Below are 17,404 nucleotides of genomic sequence, written 5' to 3' on the forward strand. Positions count from 1 at the left end.
TGGACTTTGTCATTGTGATCGTTGGGTGAGGAGCCTCAAACCCTCCGTGAGACGTGTCGTGACGAGCATCTGTGGAAGCTGAGCCTCCAGTATCGATGTGATGCTCTGATCGTTGGTGGTCTTTAACCCTAACCGTAACCTAACCCTAACACTAACCCTAACCCTCTAATCCTAACCCTAACCTAACCCTAACCCTAACCCTAACCCTAAATCTGACCCTAACCCTAACCCTCTAACCCTACCCTAACCCCTAACCCTCTAACCCTAACCTTAACCCTAACCCTAACCCTTACCCTTACCCTTACCCTTACCCTTACCCTAACCCTGACCCTGACCCTGACCCTGAGCCTAACCCTAACCCTCTAACCCTAACCCTGACCCTGACCCTGACCCTGACCCTAACCCTGACCCTGAGCCTAACCCTAACCCTCTAACCCTAACCCTGACCCTGAGCCTAACCCTGGAAACTCTGACGCTCCTCAACAGACTTGATTGTTGTTATCTCCTCAGGCTGCAGCACAAACTGCCTCCTCTTGGTTTGGTGCTGCTGCACTCAGACGTGTTCGTTTCCTCCATTGCTCCGTCTTTGTGCAGTTTCAGCAGCAGCAAATCGGATGTGACTGAATGAAACTCTGCGAGTTTCCGTTAGTGGACAGAGGAGAAGGGCCCCTGCAGCGGAGACACGATTTATCTCACTTTAGTGTCTTTTTGTGTTGAGTGTGTGTGACAGTTGACTCGATCACTGCGAGTAAACACACATCCACTGTCTCCATGGAAACACGCTGGCTGCAGGTGCTTTTGGCTCGGTCCAGACACAAATCTAATGATTAGGAAGTTTGGGTGTTGGTGGATGTGGATGAGGATGAGGAAGGTGGAGGTGGACGAGGTGTGGGTGTTGCGCGCTACCAACAGGTGTTGCGCGCTACTAACGGGTGTTGCACGCTACCAACGGGTGTTGCGCGCTACCAACGGGTGTTGCGTGCTACACAACGGGTGTTGCGCGCTACCAACGGGTGTTGCGCGCTACCAACGGGTGTTGCGCGCTACCAACGGGTGTTGCGCACTACCAACGGGTGTTGTGCGCCCTGTTACGCCTGTAGAGGGTTAGCGTGCTCTGATGTACAGACCATCATCGATTGTGTGGATTTTCTGGAGTAATCTGGACACCAGCAGAGTCACCTGCAGAGCCTTGTCCTCTGTGTCCCCTTTGTTTTCGTCCTGACAACCTGCAGGTGATGCCAGTGGAGCCTGTTGTCATGGTAACGGTGGCTGAGGACACGCTGCTTCACAGCCAGAGATGCTGCTGTATGTGGGACAGGGGAGCTGTCCGTCAGTGGCTCTGCCTGTGCTGCTCTGTGGTTGTCCCGCAGGACACATCCATCCTCCATCAACATGTCCTCCTCTTCTGATGCAGGTTGTTCAGCGTCGTCCTGGAGACGATGACTCATAAATCTGGGGAACAAGCGACCACTCATCACGTCCCCGGAAAACCTGGAGGTTTGGATGTCAAAGCTCTGCGAGCCTTCCGAGTCCTGAGGCCCCTCAGACTGGTGTCTGGAGTTCCTAGTGAGTGTGTGTGTGTGTGTGTGTGTGTGTGTGTGTGTGTGTGTGTGTGTGTGTGTGTGTGTTTGTGTGTGTGTGTGTGTGTGTGTGTGTGATACAGCTCTTCATCACCCTGTGTCTGTCAGGCCTGCAGATTGTGTTGAACTCCATCATGAAGGCCATGGTTCCTCTGCTCCACATCGCCTTGCTGGTGCTCTTCGTCATCATCATCTATGCCATCATTGGTCTGGAGCTCTTCATTGGTCGCATGCACAAGACCTGCTACTACACAGTCACAGGTAGCAGCTGCAGGTGTGGACCTGCCGTCCACAGGGCCTCTCCGCTGATGTCAGTGTGGCGTGATGTTTCCAGATAATTATGTGGAGGATGACCCAGTTCCATGTGCGTTTGCCGGTCACGGCCGTCAGTGTGTCATTAATGGCTCGGAATGTCGAGGGAGGTGGGACGGTCCCAACGGAGGAATCACCAACTTCGACAACTTCTTCTTCGCCATGTTGACTGTGTTCCAGTGCATCACGATGGAGGGGTGGACCGACGTGCTCTACTGGGTAAAGAACCTGCTGAGAACATCTGATTGGTTACTTATGAAAGAACAACCTCAACTGTGTGTTTGTGTGCGTGTGTGTGTGCGCGCGCAGATGAACGATGCTATAGGATTCGAACTGCCCTGGGTTTATTTCGTCAGTCTGGTGATTTTTGGCTCCTTCTTTGTTCTCAACCTGGTTTTGGGCGTCCTCAGCGGGTCTGTCACATTTCACCTTTGACCTTTTGACCTTCGCTTTACATCCAAAATGACGTGATTTGTTGGGGTTGTGAGTCAGAACGGTCATGTTTGTTGTGTGGATGTTGTAGAGAGTTCAGTAAGGAGAGGGAGAAGGCCAAAGCTCGTGGAGACTTCCAGAAGCTCCGGGAGAAGCAGCAGATGGAGGAAGATCTGTGTGGATACATGGACTGGATCACTCAGGCCGAGGACATGGATGATCTGGACGAGGACGGGAATCCACGTAAGACATCACCACCATCATATCTGAATGTCCTGCAGCTTTGAGTCCTCAAATTTCACATATTAAAGGGCAGCAGCACAGATGTTTGGACACGTTTAGCAGCTGTGCTCGTCCACATCAGCCGGACAGTTGGCGTGGCCTCTCGCCGCCCCCACTGGTGTGGTGTGATCCATTAACTGCCTCTCACAGCTGGTTGTCCCGGTGTGGTATGATCCATTAACCGCCTCTCACAGGTGGTTGACCCGGTGTGGTGTGATCCATTAACTGCCTCTCACAGCTGTTTGACCCGGTGTGGTATGATCCATTAACCGCCTCTCACAGCTGGTTGTCCCGGTGTGGTATGATCCATTAACCGCCTCTCACAGCTGGTTGTCCCGGTGTGGTATGATCCATTAACCGCCTCTCACAGCTGGTTGTCCCGGTGTGGTATGATCCATTAACCGCCTCTCACAGCTGGTTGACCCGGTGTGGTATGATCCATTAACCGCCTCTCACAGCTGGTTGTCCCGGTGCGGTATGATCCATTAACCGCCTCTCACAGCTGGTTGTCCCGGTGTGGTATGATCCATTAACCGCCTCTCACAGCTGGTTGACCCGGTGTGGTGTGATCCATTAACTGCCTCTCACAGCTGTTTGACCCGGTGTGGTATGATCCATTAACCGCCTCTCACAGCTGGTTGTCCCGGTGTGGTATGATCCATTAACTGCCTCTCACAGCTGGTTGTCCCGGTGTGGTATGATCCATTAACCGCCTCTCACAGCTGGTTGACCCAGTGTGGTATGATCCATTAACCGCCTCTCACAGCTGGTTGACCCGGTGTGGTATGATCCATTAAATGCCTCTCACAGCTGGTTGTCCCAGTGTGGTATGATCAATTAACTGCCTCTTACAGCTGGTTGACCCGGTGTGGTATGATCCATTAACCGCCTCTCACAGCTGGTTGACCCAGTGTGGTATGATCCATTAACCGCCTCTCACAGCTGGTTGACCCGGTGTGGTGTGATCCATTAACTGCCTCTCACAGCTGGTTGTCCCAGTGTGGTATGATCCATTAACCGCCTCTCACAGCTGGTTGACCCGGTGTGGTATGATCCATTAACCGCCTCTCACAGCTGGTTGACCCGGTGTGGTATGATCCATTAACCGCCTCTCACAGCTGGTTGACCCGGTGTGGTGTGATCCATTAACTGCCTCTCACAGCTGGTTGTCCCGGTGTGGTATGATCCATTAACCGCCTCTCACAGCTGGTTGTCCCGGTGTGGTATGATCCATTAACCGCCTCTCACAGCTGGTTGACCCGGTGTGGTGTGATCCATTAACTGCCTCTCACAGCTGGTTGTCCCGGTGTGGTATGATCCATTAACCGCCTCTCACAGCTGGTTGACCCGGTGTGGTATGATCCATTAACCGCCTCTCACAGCTGGTTGACCCGGTGTGGTATGATCCATTAACCACCTCTCACAGCTAGTTTACCCGGTGTGGCTAGGGATGCATTAACCGCCTCTCACAGCTGTTTGACCCGGTGAGATATGATCCATTAACCGCCTCTCACAGCTGTTTGACCCGGTGTGGTATTATCCATTAACCGCCTCTCACAGCTGGTTGACCCGGTGTGGTGTGATCCATTAACTGCCTCTCACAGCTGGTTGTCCCAGTGTGGTATGATCCATTAACCACCTCTCACAGCTAGTTTACCCGGTGTGGTATGATCCATTAACCGCCTCTCACAGCTGGTTGACCCGGTGTGGTATGATCCATTAACCGCCTCTCTCAGCTGGTTGACCCGGTGTGGTATGATCAATTAACCGCCTCTCACAGCTGTTTGACCTGGTGTGGTATGATCCATTAACCGCCTCTCACAGCTGGTTGACCCGGTGTGGTATGATCAATTAACCGCCTCTCACAGCTGTTTGACCTGGTGTGGTATTATCCATTAACCGCCTCTCACAGCTGGTTGACCCGGTGTGGTATGATCCATTAACCGCCTCTCACAGCTGGTTGACCCGGTGTGGTTAGGGATTCACGAACCGCGTGGAGAATTGTCTTAGTCTGCTTGTCCATCTCAGCTAAGTGTGTGTCATTAAAAATCAGCTGACTCTTTCAAAATTGAAAGTCGAATCTGAACAAGGTAACATCAAAGAGTTTGTCCTCAGCCAATGAAATGGCTTGTCTGTCTGTGTCTCTGGCTGTCTGTCTTCCTGTCTCCAATCAATCAATCAATCAATCAATCAATCAATCAATCAATCAATCAATCAATCAATCAATCAATCAATCAATCAATCAATCAATCAATCAATCAATCAATCAATCAATCAATCAATCAATCTTTGTTTATATAGTGTGTTACAATCAAAATTGTTTCTAGTGCTTTACAGTCTTCCTGTCTTCCATTCTGTCTGTCTGCCTGTCTGCCTGCCTGCCTGTCTGTCTGTCTGTCTGCCTGTCTGCCTGCCTGCCTGCATGCCTGTCTGTCTGCCTGTCTGTCTGTCTGTCTGTCTGCCTGCCTGCCTGCCTGCCTGCCTGTCTGTCTCCATGCCTGCCTGCCTGTTTGTCTGTCTGTCTGTCTGTCTGTCTGTCTGTCTGCCTGCCTGCCTGCCTGCCTGCCTGCCTGTCTGTCTGCCTGCCTGCCTGCCTGCCTGCCTGCCTGCCTGCCTGCCTGCCTGCCTGCCTGCCTGTTTGTCTGTCTGTCTGCCTGTCTGTCAGGTCCATCGCTGGGTGATCTGTCCGATAAGAAGAGAGGAAAATTCGGATGGTTCAGTCACTCCAACGAAACTCACGGTGAAACATCCTTTTATCACATTAATGCCTTCACGAATGTGCATGTGTGCGTGCGTGTGTGTGTGTGTGTGTGTGTGTGTGTGTGCGTGCGCGTGTGTGTGCGTTCTTTTCTCAGTCTAAATGTGAAAAGCTAAAGATAACGGTCTCCCGGCCGTTTGTGCGACCCTGATTTGGTTCCTGAACGTGGAGCGGTCCCACCCCACACGTGATGGCGGACCTGGAGATCTGACACCGGTGCAGAGAGCGGGTGGTCATACCGTTGTCACTAATGGTGACTTCTGTGTGTTTTAGCGAGTCTTCCTGCCAGCGAGACAGCATCGGAAAACACAGTGAACATTGACGAGGAGCACACCAACTGCTGCCAAGCCTGCTGGTAACACACACACACACTCACACACACACTCTCACACACATACACACACACTCACTCACACACCATGCAGATGTTCCGCTGCCTGCGAGGGATTTCAACCTCATTCTGGTTTCAGGTCACGGGTGATGAAGATCAGCTGCTGGTGAGTTCACAAACGTTTCAGGACGGCACAGTTCCTCCCTCCTTCTCCTCACAACCCTCCTTCTCCTCTTCACAGTCGGGCGCTGCGCCGCTGGAACCGCGTCTGCCGCCGGAACTGTCGGACCGCCGTCAAATCCACAACCTTCTACTGGGTGGTCTTACTGCTTGTGTTTCTCAACACCTCTCTCAGTGCCTCGGAACACTACAACCAACCTTTGTGGCTCACGCAGGTCCAAGGTACCCACAGATGAAGGTCACAGAAGTATAGGGGAAAGTCCTCACAGATACAGTAAAACCACACAGAGGTCTTAATGCCAGTCACGTCTAAACCTGATTCCTGAAAGGTACGTTTCCGTGTCAGATGCTAAAGCACAAGCACCTGTCGTTGCAGACATCGCCAACAAGGTGCTGCTGTCTCTGTTCACCGTGGAGATGCTGCTGAAGATGTACAGCCTGGGCTTGGCTCACTACTTTGTGGCTTTCTTCAACCGCTTTGACTGTTTTGTGGTGTGTGGAGGAATCGTGGAGACCATCCTGGTGGAGATGGAGATCATGCCTCCTCTGGGCATCTCCGTGCTGCGCTGTGTCCGTCTGCTCAGGATCTTCAGGGTGACGCGGTAAGGATTCCCCGGCTCGGCCACTCGTCCTCTAGCTCGCCGGCCTTCCTGACATTCTTCTGTCCCCGCAGACACTGGACAGCTTTGTCCGGTCTGGTGGCGTCGCTGCTGAATTCCATGAAGTCCATCGCCTCCCTCTTGCTGCTCCTCTTCCTCTTCCTCATCATCTTCGCCTTGCTCGGCATGCAGCTGTTTGGGGGTAAATTCAACTTCGATGAGACGCAGACCAAACGCAGCACCTTCGACTCCTTCCCACAGGCGCTGCTCACCTGCTTCCAGGTGACACCCAAAGCCAAAACAGGAAAAGTGGACTGGATGTACAGTTGCACATATGGACTTGTCCGTGTGTGTGTGTGTGTGTGTGTGTGTGTGTGTGTGTGTGTGTGTGTGTGTGCGTGCGTGCGCGCACGTGTGTGTGCGTGTGCGTGTGTGTGTGTGTAGATCCTGACTGGTGAGGACTGGAACGTAGTGATGTATGATGGCATTATGGCGTACGGGGGGCCTGTTTTTCCAGGGATGATCGTCTGTGTGTACTTTGTGATCCTCTTCATCTGTGGTAACTGTATCCTTCTCTGGGGTAGACACACACACCCACACACAAACACACACGTGCGCATGTCCTGAACCTGCATCAGACATCCTTCTGAATGTCTTCTTGGCCATCGCTGTTGACAACCTGGCAGGAGGAGACGGTGACAACAAGAAGAAAGAGTAAGTATTGGAGAACCTGGAGCAGAAGTGTGAGGAGCAGCTTCTACTTCATGTTTCTGGTCTCCAGAGAGAAGACGGAAGGAGGCGAGGAGGAAGGAGCTGAGGAGGAGGACGAGGAAGTGAAGGTGACAACAATCGAAAAGACAAGCTTGTGTTTAAAATACAGAAATGGTGAGTAACAGTCACACAGTCGTAGGAGTCCATTAGTCTCAGCATCTTTGTGCAGGTGGACATCGATGAAGACACCGAGTACGAGGAGGAAGAGGAGCTTCACGAGGGAGAGGACGGTCAGTCTTCGTGTGTCTCCTGTCTAAACTGCTTGCTAATTGAAGCTCCCTTGTCTCCTAATGGTGTCTCGTCTCCTTCTGTCCTCCTGGTAGACGGAGGAGTCCAGTTAAAGATGGCCGATCTGGCCCCTCCCAAAGAGAAGATCCTTCCGATCCCAGAAGGCAGCGCGTTTTTTTGCCTGAGCAAGACGAACCCGTGAGTCAGAAAGCTTCCGGTCGTGGACTGGACCGATGCCTTTAACACTGTTAGGGTTTGCTGTTGTTGCTGGTCCTCGTTTGGTTCTGAACGTCCACCACATGAGCCTCCAACAAATGTGCTGTTTTAGTTCACAAACCTTTACATTTTCGACATTTACGCAACAGAAAGTCTTAAAAAAGAGTGTGAAGGTAACAAGAGATGTGATCCTTGTGTGTCCGTCTGCCGCCAGGATCCGTGTGGGCTGTCACACCCTGATCCACCATCACATCTTCACCAACCTCATCCTCGTCTTCATCATCCTCAGCAGCTGCTCGCTGGCCGCCGAGGACCCGATCCGAGCGCACTCCTTCAGGAACACTGTGAGTGTGGCCCGGCCTGGGCCTCTGGGCTGGGTTAATCCTCCTCGTGCCCACCGTTAAAACACTCAGAACAGCTGGAATGCTTCCCTCTCTGGGAATCTGGATCCGAACCTTAACACTGGGTTTAAAGTTTAGACGTGCTTCCAGCCACAACATAACCCCAAACGGTCCACACCGGACCGAAAGTGCTAGGCCCAGTTCCATGGAAATGTGGTTTTAACGTTCCTCCGACAATGCCACTAGCACATGAACCAGGGGGCGGGGCTTAGCCAGATTACACAGCAGAAGTGGGTCAATGACTAACCGGGTTAAAGAAGGAAAGACCGAGTCACATGGAGAGAAGAGAAAATCACCAGTTTTACTGTCTAATCCTGACACATACACACACACACGCACACACGCGAACAGGCACACAACCTCTATCATATTATCTAATCCTACACTCACCCTGAAATTTAATGTTGAATTTGTCTGGGCCAAAAGGTTGGCCCCACAACTATGTCAGAAGCAAACCCCACTTGTGTTAAAGACACACACACACACACACACACACACATACACACACACACACACGCACATTGTAGCAGCTGTCTGCATGCAAGACATAGCAATTAGCAGCAGATGAGGAACCATCCTTCTAACATACGATCCACGCACAGAATCCCCCCCCCCCTCACACACACACACACACAGACAGATGTTAACTCTAACTGTCCTCTGTAACAGCATCTGTAGTAAAGCAAACGTGTTCTTTAACAAATGCTTAAAGTCATACAGTATTTTGGTCTTCTCGTTGTCATATTTCTCTCTATATTTGTGGTGTTCTCACTGGTCTCACCTGTTCATATTGAGACCTTAGTGGTTCTGGACCGGTCCTAGAATGGTCCCGGACCGGTCCTGGACTGTTACCTGGACTGTTATCTGGACTGGTCCTGGACTGTTACCTGAACTGGTCCTGGACTGTTACCTGGACTGGTCCTGGACTGTTACCTGGACTGGTCCTGGACTGTTACCTGGTCCTGGACTGTTACATGGACTGTTACCTCAAATCTAATCAAATCAAATCAATCTTTATTTATATAGCGTCTTTTACAATCAAAATTGTTTCAAGGCGCTTTCCAGAATCCCAGGGCCTAACCCCAGACAAGCAACAGTGGCAAGGAAAAACTCCCCATTTAACAGGAAGAAACCTTGAGCAGGACCAGGCTCATATAGGGGGACCCTCCTGCTGATGGCCGGCTGGGTAGAGAGAGAGGAGAGGAGAGGAGAGGAGAGGAGAGGAGAGGAGAGGAGAGGAGAGGAGAGGAGAGGAGAGGAGAGGAGAGGAGAAGAGAAGAGATTTTGATTTTTACAAAATACTTTAATTCACAAATTTACACAGGGCCACAAACCGCCCTGTTTAGAAAACCCACAGAACAACAATAATAGTAATAATAATCACAGAACAACAATAATAGTAATAATAATCATAACAATAATAATAGTAATCATAATAACAATAACAATAGTTATAATAGTAATGATACCACCAACCACAATAAAAATAAATAAATAAATAAATATTAAGAAATCAACAATACAATACAATTTAACCCACCAGGGGGTGTGCAAAGTGCAAACGATCCTCTGTCACAGTGCATAAAACATTTTTGTGACACCATATGTCCTGGAATTTGCCGAGGTCGTTCATCATTTTATAAAACCCAAACTCCAACGTCAGCCTGCACCGGACATTACAGCGCCATACAGAGGCGGCCTCACTGTCCCCAGTTTTTGAAATTTTGTTCTTCCTGGAGACGTAAATTGCCATTTTTGCCTCACCACAGATAAAATTCAGGAGTTGCCACTTGTTGCGAGCGGCTTTTGAGTTGTAACCTGCGCCAAAAATAAAATTTCTAATAGAAAAGGTTTCCTTAAAACCATTAAAAACACCCTTCATGACATTAAAAAGTACAGTGAGCCTCTCACACTCACTGTACGCGTGGAACACAGGCTCTCGCCCGGAACAAAACGGGCACTGGTCCGACACAGCAGCGTTCATTCTGGAGAGGAGAGCGTTCAAGGCGACAGCCCCATGTAGGATCCTCCACTGGAGGTCCCCGGTCCTTTTCTTCAGGGGCGGCTTGTAAAGGACCCTCCAGCAGGGGCGGGCGCCATCCCCTCCCAGTCGATCGGCCCACACGCTGTTGCTCTTGTTCGACAGTCCTCTCCTGTTTAGTACCCTCACACAGTCGTTGTACAGGGTCTTCTTATCGACTGCTACCAGGGAGAAGGTCTTTGCTGGTCTGAGGAGAGGACCGTCTAGATTCCCGAGGTGGGCAACCAGCCTGATCTCCGGGAAGGGGTCCTCGCTGTCGGGTTCGGTCCCCTGGCCGTAGTCCTCAAGAATACGCCTCTCTCTCGTGCTGAGTCTGTTCCTCCATAACCGAAGCACCCCCTCAGCTGCCTGGGTAGAGCGGATGCCTAACAGGGAACCCACTGCCTCCGCGCCCGTTAGGTCTGGCCCTGCCATGGCCACCACGTGCTGGAGGAGTATGGTCCGGGTCCGCCACAGTGCAGCCGTCAGCCTCGGCGGGGCTTCGGCCGAGACATCCAGCCTGGCTCCGTGCACCGTGGGTTCCCTTAGCAGCCAATACAGAGATTCAGAGCTGGTTCTTTTCTCAACTTTAAAAAGGGCCCATGCCTTAACAACACTCTGATAAAATGGAGGTAGCCCATTTAACTTTGCAAATTTAAAGTCAGTTAAAAACAGAGCATCATCCAGCCCCAAGTTACTCACCCGTCTGAAGACACATCTGGCCACATCTCTCCACATTAGGTCCGCCGGCCCTGTTAAAAACCTCTGTACAAACTGTATTCTAAAAGCGGCGGTCCTGCTGGCCAGGTGGATGAGGCCCTGTCCTCCCTCCTCTCTGGGCAAGTACAACACCCCCTGCTGGACCCAATGCATGCCGTCCCAAAAGAAGGCCAGAACTCTTGTCTGCAGTTGTGCTAGTAGCCCCGAGGGTGGCTCCATGCAGCTGAGCCGGTGCCAGAGCACAGAGGCCACCAGGTTATTGAGGACAAGAGTTCTGCCTCTGTACGACATGCGGGGGAGGAGCCATTTCCATTTTTGAATTTTTCCGTCTATCTTTTCCAACGTGTCGAGCCAATTTTTCTTTTCAGTTTCTTCATCTCCAATAAAAACACCGAGGTACTTTAGGCCGTCCCTCCGCCAGGCAAGGTCCTGGGGAAGGACCGGCAGACCATTTGTCCACCTGCCAACGGCCAGGGCCTCACTCTTCTGCCAGTTGACCCTGGCCGCGGACAGGCGGTTGAATAAAACTGTTAAATTAGATAAAACATCTACGTCCCTCTGGCTGCGCACCATTACTATTAGATCATCTGCGTAGGCAGATAAAACAATTTTTCTGTAAAAGGACGGTAAAAACAGGCCATCCACATTTGCACGGACCCTAGAGAGAAGGGGTTCGAGGGAGAGGGCGTAGAGCATTCCAGAGAGGGCACAGCCCTGCCGGACGCCTCTACGCACTCTGAAGGGAGCACACAGACTGCCATTAAACTTCAGCATACTCTCAATGTCACAGTACAGGATGCGGATCATCGCTATAAAGCCAGGGCTGAACCCGAACCTCTCCATCACCTTCCAGAGGAACTGGTGTTCAACCCGGTCAAAAGCCTTTTCCTGGTCTAGCGAAATGAGACCAGTATCAACGTCCAATGATCTGGAGACTTCCAAAACATCTCGAATTAGGTGGACATTATCTACTATGGACCTGCCGGGCACACAGTAAGTCTGGTCCCGGTGGATGACCTGCTCCATAGCTTCCCTCAGCCTGGAGGCCAAGGTCTTGGACAGAATCCTATAATCCACACACAGTAGAGACACAGGGCGCCAGTTCTTGATCTCCTGCAGGTTGCCCTTTTTTGGCAGGAGGGTGACCACCGCTCTCCTGCAGGACAATGGCAGGGAACCCGAGGCCAGGCTTTCATTAAAGACCTCCAGCATGTCGTGGGCCACAATGTCCCAGTAGGCTTTAAAGAACTCTACTGTGAGCCCATCGACACCTGGAGACTTCCTTCCCTTCATGCTAAGCAGGGCGGCGTGGAGCTCATCGAGTTGCAACGGCCTGTCCAGCTGCGAGTTTGCCTCCTCAGAGACCCGAGGAAGGTCCCCGCAGAACTCATGGAACAGGCCGTCATCCCTGCGATACTCACTCTTATACAGGGAGGAAAAGAACTCCACCGCCCGCTGCCTTATCTGGCCCGGCTCCACGAGTTCTTGCCCTGTGCTCGAAAGCAGTGAATGGATTATTAGGTTCTGTCCACGCCTTTTCTCCAGCCCAAAGAAGAAACTAGAGGGAGCATCCATCTCAGTGAGGTCTTGAATCCGGGACCTGACCAGTGCACCCTGTACCTGACTGTCCAGCAGGCTGGCCAAGGCCATTTTTTTGGATTGGAGGGTTTCAATACACCCTCGATCTCCTGTGGAGCTGCCAATCGCCTCTAGCTCCACTATCTCCATCTCCAGGTCTTTGATCGACCTGCGTGTGTCCTGCGTGGCATTGAGAGTATACTGCTGGCACAGGAGCTGCATCTCTACTTTTCCACGGTCCCACCACTGTCTTAGGCACGTAAAATCGGACTTTCTCTCTCGAAACCCCAACCAGAAGTGCCGTAAAACATCCCTAAAACTGTTGTCTTGCGCTAAGCTGGAATTAAAATGCCAATATGCACTCTTGGGTAAAATGTTCTTCACGGCGACTTCGCCTAAAACCAACGAGTGATCTGAAAAGCCGACAGGCATGATTCTACAGCTCCTAAAAACACTAAAATCGGTCAAGTCTGGCCGAGGAGATCCTACCCTCACTCATGCGGAACCAAGTGTATTGCCTGTTGTCTGCGTGCATCCTCCTCCACACATCCACCAGGCCATGAGAATAGGCCAGCTGTCTCAGACAATGTTGCGAGGCTGGATGAGGCTCTGCATGGTTGTGGTCTAAAAAAGACTCGGTGCAATTAAAATCTCCACCCAGGAATAAAAAATCATCCCCACAACCATTTAAAACAGTGCCAACTTTTTCTAAAAAGCTCTTCCTCTCTGTACCGTTGGTGGGAGCATAAATATTAATAAAAACCAAGGAGTGGTTTTGGAGGCGCGCTTTCACCATCAAACACCGTCCCCTCACCACATGCTCCACCTCCAGGGACGATGGATTGAAGCCCCTTGAAAAAAGGAGGCCCACTCCACCACTGAGGGTGGTGTTGTGGCTCAGCAGCACCTGTCCTTCCCATTCCTTCTCCCAGTCCGCTTCTATGCCGCAGTCGCTGTGGGTCTCCTGGAGGAACAGGACATCAATGCGTTTTCTTTTTGCTGTGTCGAACACTAGTGCCCGTTTTTTTGCGTCCCTGGCTCCGTTGACATTCAACGTTCCCATTTTGAATATGTTCATGCCAAGGGGAAAGATAAAAATCACAGACAGTGAAAAATAAGTACAAGAAACCATGGCAAAATATTTTTCAATTTAGCTGTTTTCGTGCTTTGCCCATGTGCTTCCTGAGCCTATATATTTCGGGGTCGGTGAGGCCTGACGTTGCCTTATTCCTAATTAAAAAGCTCGCTGACCGGATAAAGCAGAGCCGGTCAGGAAAATATGTTCCCAGATCAAGGCCTTTCATGCCCTTGGTCTGGGTGAGGAACTTTTTAAACAAGCCTGGGGGGTACAGGTCAAAATCCTGCCCGTCTGGCGTTGTGCCGGACAGTTCGCTGCCGTCCGACATCGACTCGCAGTTGCTGGTGTCTGTGTCTGCTACTGTCTCCTCCAGCCTTCCTGTCTTGCCCCCCTTGTCCTTCATGGTGCTTTTCCGCTTGTTCCGCCTCCTTGCGGGAACAAGCCACCACTCGGATGCGCCACTCGTGCCCTCACCTGCACTCACTGCTTCCTCACCACGCTCACCTGTGCTCACTCCTCCCTCACCCCGCTCACCTGTGCTCACTGCTCCCTCACCTTGCTCCCCTGTGCTCACTGCTCCCTCACCCCGCTCACCTGTGCTAACTTCTCCTTCACCCCGTTCACCTGTGCTAACTTCTCCTTCAGCCCGTTCACCAGCCACTATCCCTGGCCCATCGAGTCCACCCATCACCTGACCCCCTGTACCCTGCTCACCCGTCTGGATCCTGTCTGCAGTCTCTCCTGTCTCACCCAGTTCGACTGTTTCACCCATCACCTCACCATTTTCCCCCAGTTCATTTGAATCACACACCACCTCACTCATCACACCACTCAGATCACACACCTCCCCAGTTAAATCCACCTTCCCCCCTGATTCACCACTCTCACCATTCATTTCTACCACCATCTCCACAATCTCGCTCTCTCCACTCACCTCACTCTCACGCACACACTCGTCCCGCTTCTCCTCCATCTGCGACTCTGCTGTCGCTCCGTCCGGGGCAGCGGAGCTTCCCTCCGCGCTGAGCCACCGACGCCTCGCCGCCGGAACGGGCCGCGGGGCCGGAGGCGCCACGGGCGCGGTAGCGGCGGGCTCCGCCGCCTGCGCGTCCGAGGCCACGCGGCTCAGACAAGCCCTGGCAAGATGACCCTCCTCATTACAGTTAAAGCACTTGAGGGCGGAGGAAGTTGCAAAAAGGGTATAATCAAAATCGTCTACCCGAACGATGAAACGATAATTAAATTCCTCCGCCCTATTGTTGAGGATCATGTACACCTGCCTGCGGTGAGACACTACGTGTCTCAGCAGCGGTGACTTACAGCCAGACAACATTTTGCGGATGGGAGAGACCACTTTCCCATGCCGAGACAGCTCCCGTACCAGGAACTCATCGCTAATGAACGGCGGCACATTGGACAGTGTAATCCGTGCCGCCGGCTGTGTTAGCGGAGTTACCTGGACGAACTGTCCGCCCACGGTGATCCCCGTCTCCACCAACATATTTACCTGCTCCACCTTGGCCAGGAACAACACCACCGCCCTATTCATGCGGGCGGCGGATTTGATTGAGCTGTGGCCAATTTTTTGGCCCACAGCCAGCGCCACCTCCTCCACACTAAGCACGGAGCCCGCACCCACCTTGACTCCGTGCTTCCGACTCAAGCCGGTTAAACCGGCGTTGGCCGCCATGACGGCCGCACGCCGTCGGCCGCCTCACACACTCACACAAACACTCGATAAACTAATATAAACTTGCAAACACCACAATAAATTAAACTATATTATCTAGCATTCACTCGCACACAAGAAAGAATAGGAAAAATAGCGCTTTCGCACGGTTTTCCACTCGCTCGCTCGCTCCTCCGCTCTCACACGTCTCACTCAGAGAAGAGAAGAAGACAAGAAGACATGAGCAAACTGGTATCTATCAGATAAATATGATCTAAACCAGTCTAGTGCTGTCCCTTTAATCCCAATCACATGTTCCAGTCTATGTAACAGGATGCTTTGATCAACTGTATCAAAAGCAGCACTGAGATCCAGCAGAACCAGCATAGAGACCAGTCCATGATCTGAAGCTATGAGAAGATCATTAGTAACTTTAAGAAGTGCTGTTTCTGTGCTGTGATGAGCTCTAAAGCCTGACTGAAACATCTCAAACAGGCTGTTTCTCTGCAGGTGCTCCAGTAACTGAGTCACCACCACCTTCTCAAGAACTTTAGAGATAAAAGGAAGGTTGGATATTGGCCTATAATTTGCTCAGACATCAGGATCCAGTGATGGTTTTTTAAGCAACGGCTTAATCACTGCCACCTTGTAGGACCGGGGTACATAACCTGACACTAAAGAACCATTGATCTGGTCCAGGATAGAACTGCCTATCAATGGTAAAACATCCTTCAACAGGTGTGTTGGGATGGGATCTAAAAGACACGTGGTGGTCTTGGATTTCTGAATGAGCGAAGACGCCTCAGAAAAATATATAGGGCTGAAGGAGTTTAGGGGCTCGTTGGAGAACCTGTATGTTCCCAAAGTCAGCACATCTGGTGATGGTCCAGTTGTTGGGATGGCCTGGTTAGCTTTTTCTCTGATAGCTAGAACTTTATCAGTGAAGAAGCTCATGAAGTCTTCACCACTAAGGGAAGAAGGGATACGTGGATCTAAAACACTGTGACTCTTAGTTAATTTGGCCACAGTGCTGAAAAGAAACCTGGGGTTGCTCTTATTTTCCTCAATTAAAGACGAAAAATAAGCTGTTCTAGCTTTGCAGAGGGCCTTTTTGTAAACTAATAGACGGTCTTTCCAGGCTACATGATAGCTGTCTATTTTACAAGAATGCCCCTTCCTTTCCAGTCTTCGCACTTTCTGCTTGAGGGTCCTGATATGTGAATTATACCAGGGGGCACACCTCCTCTGATTTACTATTTTCTTTTTCAGGGGGGCAACAGAATCAAGCGTGATTCTCAGTGAGATTGCTGCACCTTCAGCAACAGAGTCAACCTCAGCAGGGCTAAGATTATAATGACTGATCCCTGGGGAAACACACGGTGGTCCTGGGATCAGCACAGGGATCACTTCCTTAAACTTAGCTACAGCATTATCTGAAAGACATCTGCTATAGTAAGACTTTGTTCTGAGCATAGAAGAATCCTTAATCATAAATGTAAAAGTGATCAAAGAATGGTCTGACAGGACTGGGTTCTGAAGGAACACTGACACATGTGGTACCTCAACACCATAAGTCAGAACTAGATCTAGGGTGTGGTTGAAGTTATGAGTTGGTTGGTTTATCTGCTGGAGGAAACCAACTGACTCAAGTTATGAAATGAAGCCATTTCTAAAGCTGTCATTTACAACGTCTACATGGATATTAAAGTCTCCAATGATAATGACTTTGTCCGTTCTAAGGACCAAGTCAGATAAGAAATCAGAGAACTCAGACAGGAACTCTGAATGTGGCCCAGCAGGGGGGTGATATACAACTACAAACAGAAGTGGCTTTTCTGCCTTCCAGTTCAGATGGGTGATGCCAAGAGTCAGGCTTTCAAATGAACTGGAGCCATGTTTTGGTCTAGGATTAATTAATAACTTGTAGTGATAGATTGCTTCCACTCCCCCTCCTCGACCAGTAACACGAGGAATATGATAATTCAGATGGGTAGGAGGAGTAGATTTATTTAAGCTAACATACTCCTCCTCCTGAAGCCAGGTCTCAGTAAGACAAAATAAATCAATGTGATGATCCGCTATTAGGTCGTGTACTAACAGGGATTTACACAAAAGAGATCTAATATTTAACAGTCCACACTTAATTGTGATATTAGTTTCTCCAACTTGTGCTTTAGTATTAATTTTAATAAGATTACGGTGATTGACCGCTCCCCTGCTCTGTGCTTGGTGAACTTTTAACCGTGGAA

General features: G+C 50.7%; 1 protein-coding gene across 2 annotated transcripts in view; it reads left to right on the forward strand.

Moving 5' to 3' along the window:
* The window catches only part of cacna1fb (calcium channel, voltage-dependent, L type, alpha 1F subunit), a 31,061-nt gene that overhangs the window by 1,470 nt on the left and 12,187 nt on the right, over nt 1–17,404 (forward strand). The window contains exons 4-21 of one of the 2 annotated variants that reach the window (XM_029833863.1): nt 1–25; nt 1,415–1,566; nt 1,689–1,841; nt 1,915–2,111; nt 2,202–2,305; nt 2,416–2,567; nt 5,272–5,346; nt 5,638–5,719; nt 5,835–5,861; nt 5,937–6,097; nt 6,252–6,477; nt 6,549–6,756; nt 6,919–7,039; nt 7,113–7,188; nt 7,256–7,313; nt 7,415–7,475; nt 7,569–7,671; nt 7,904–8,033. The exon at nt 1–25 is cut by the window's left edge and continues 115 nt beyond it. In XM_029833863.1, coding sequence (XP_029689723.1) covers nt 1–25; nt 1,415–1,566; nt 1,689–1,841; nt 1,915–2,111; nt 2,202–2,305; nt 2,416–2,567; nt 5,272–5,346; nt 5,638–5,719; nt 5,835–5,861; nt 5,937–6,097; nt 6,252–6,477; nt 6,549–6,756; nt 6,919–7,039; nt 7,113–7,188; nt 7,256–7,313; nt 7,415–7,475; nt 7,569–7,671; nt 7,904–8,033 — 2,111 coding nt within the window. The remainder of the gene's footprint in view (nt 26–1,414; nt 1,567–1,688; nt 1,842–1,914; nt 2,112–2,201; nt 2,306–2,415; nt 2,568–5,271; nt 5,347–5,637; nt 5,720–5,834; nt 5,862–5,936; nt 6,098–6,251; nt 6,478–6,548; nt 6,757–6,918; nt 7,040–7,112; nt 7,189–7,255; nt 7,314–7,414; nt 7,476–7,568; nt 7,672–7,903; nt 8,034–17,404) is intronic. The other variant, XM_029833864.1, reaches the window with a different exon arrangement.

Source organism: Takifugu rubripes, chromosome 3 (assembly GCF_901000725.2).
Source record: "Takifugu rubripes chromosome 3, fTakRub1.2, whole genome shotgun sequence".
NCBI classification, from domain to species: domain Eukaryota; kingdom Metazoa; phylum Chordata; class Actinopteri; order Tetraodontiformes; family Tetraodontidae; genus Takifugu; species Takifugu rubripes.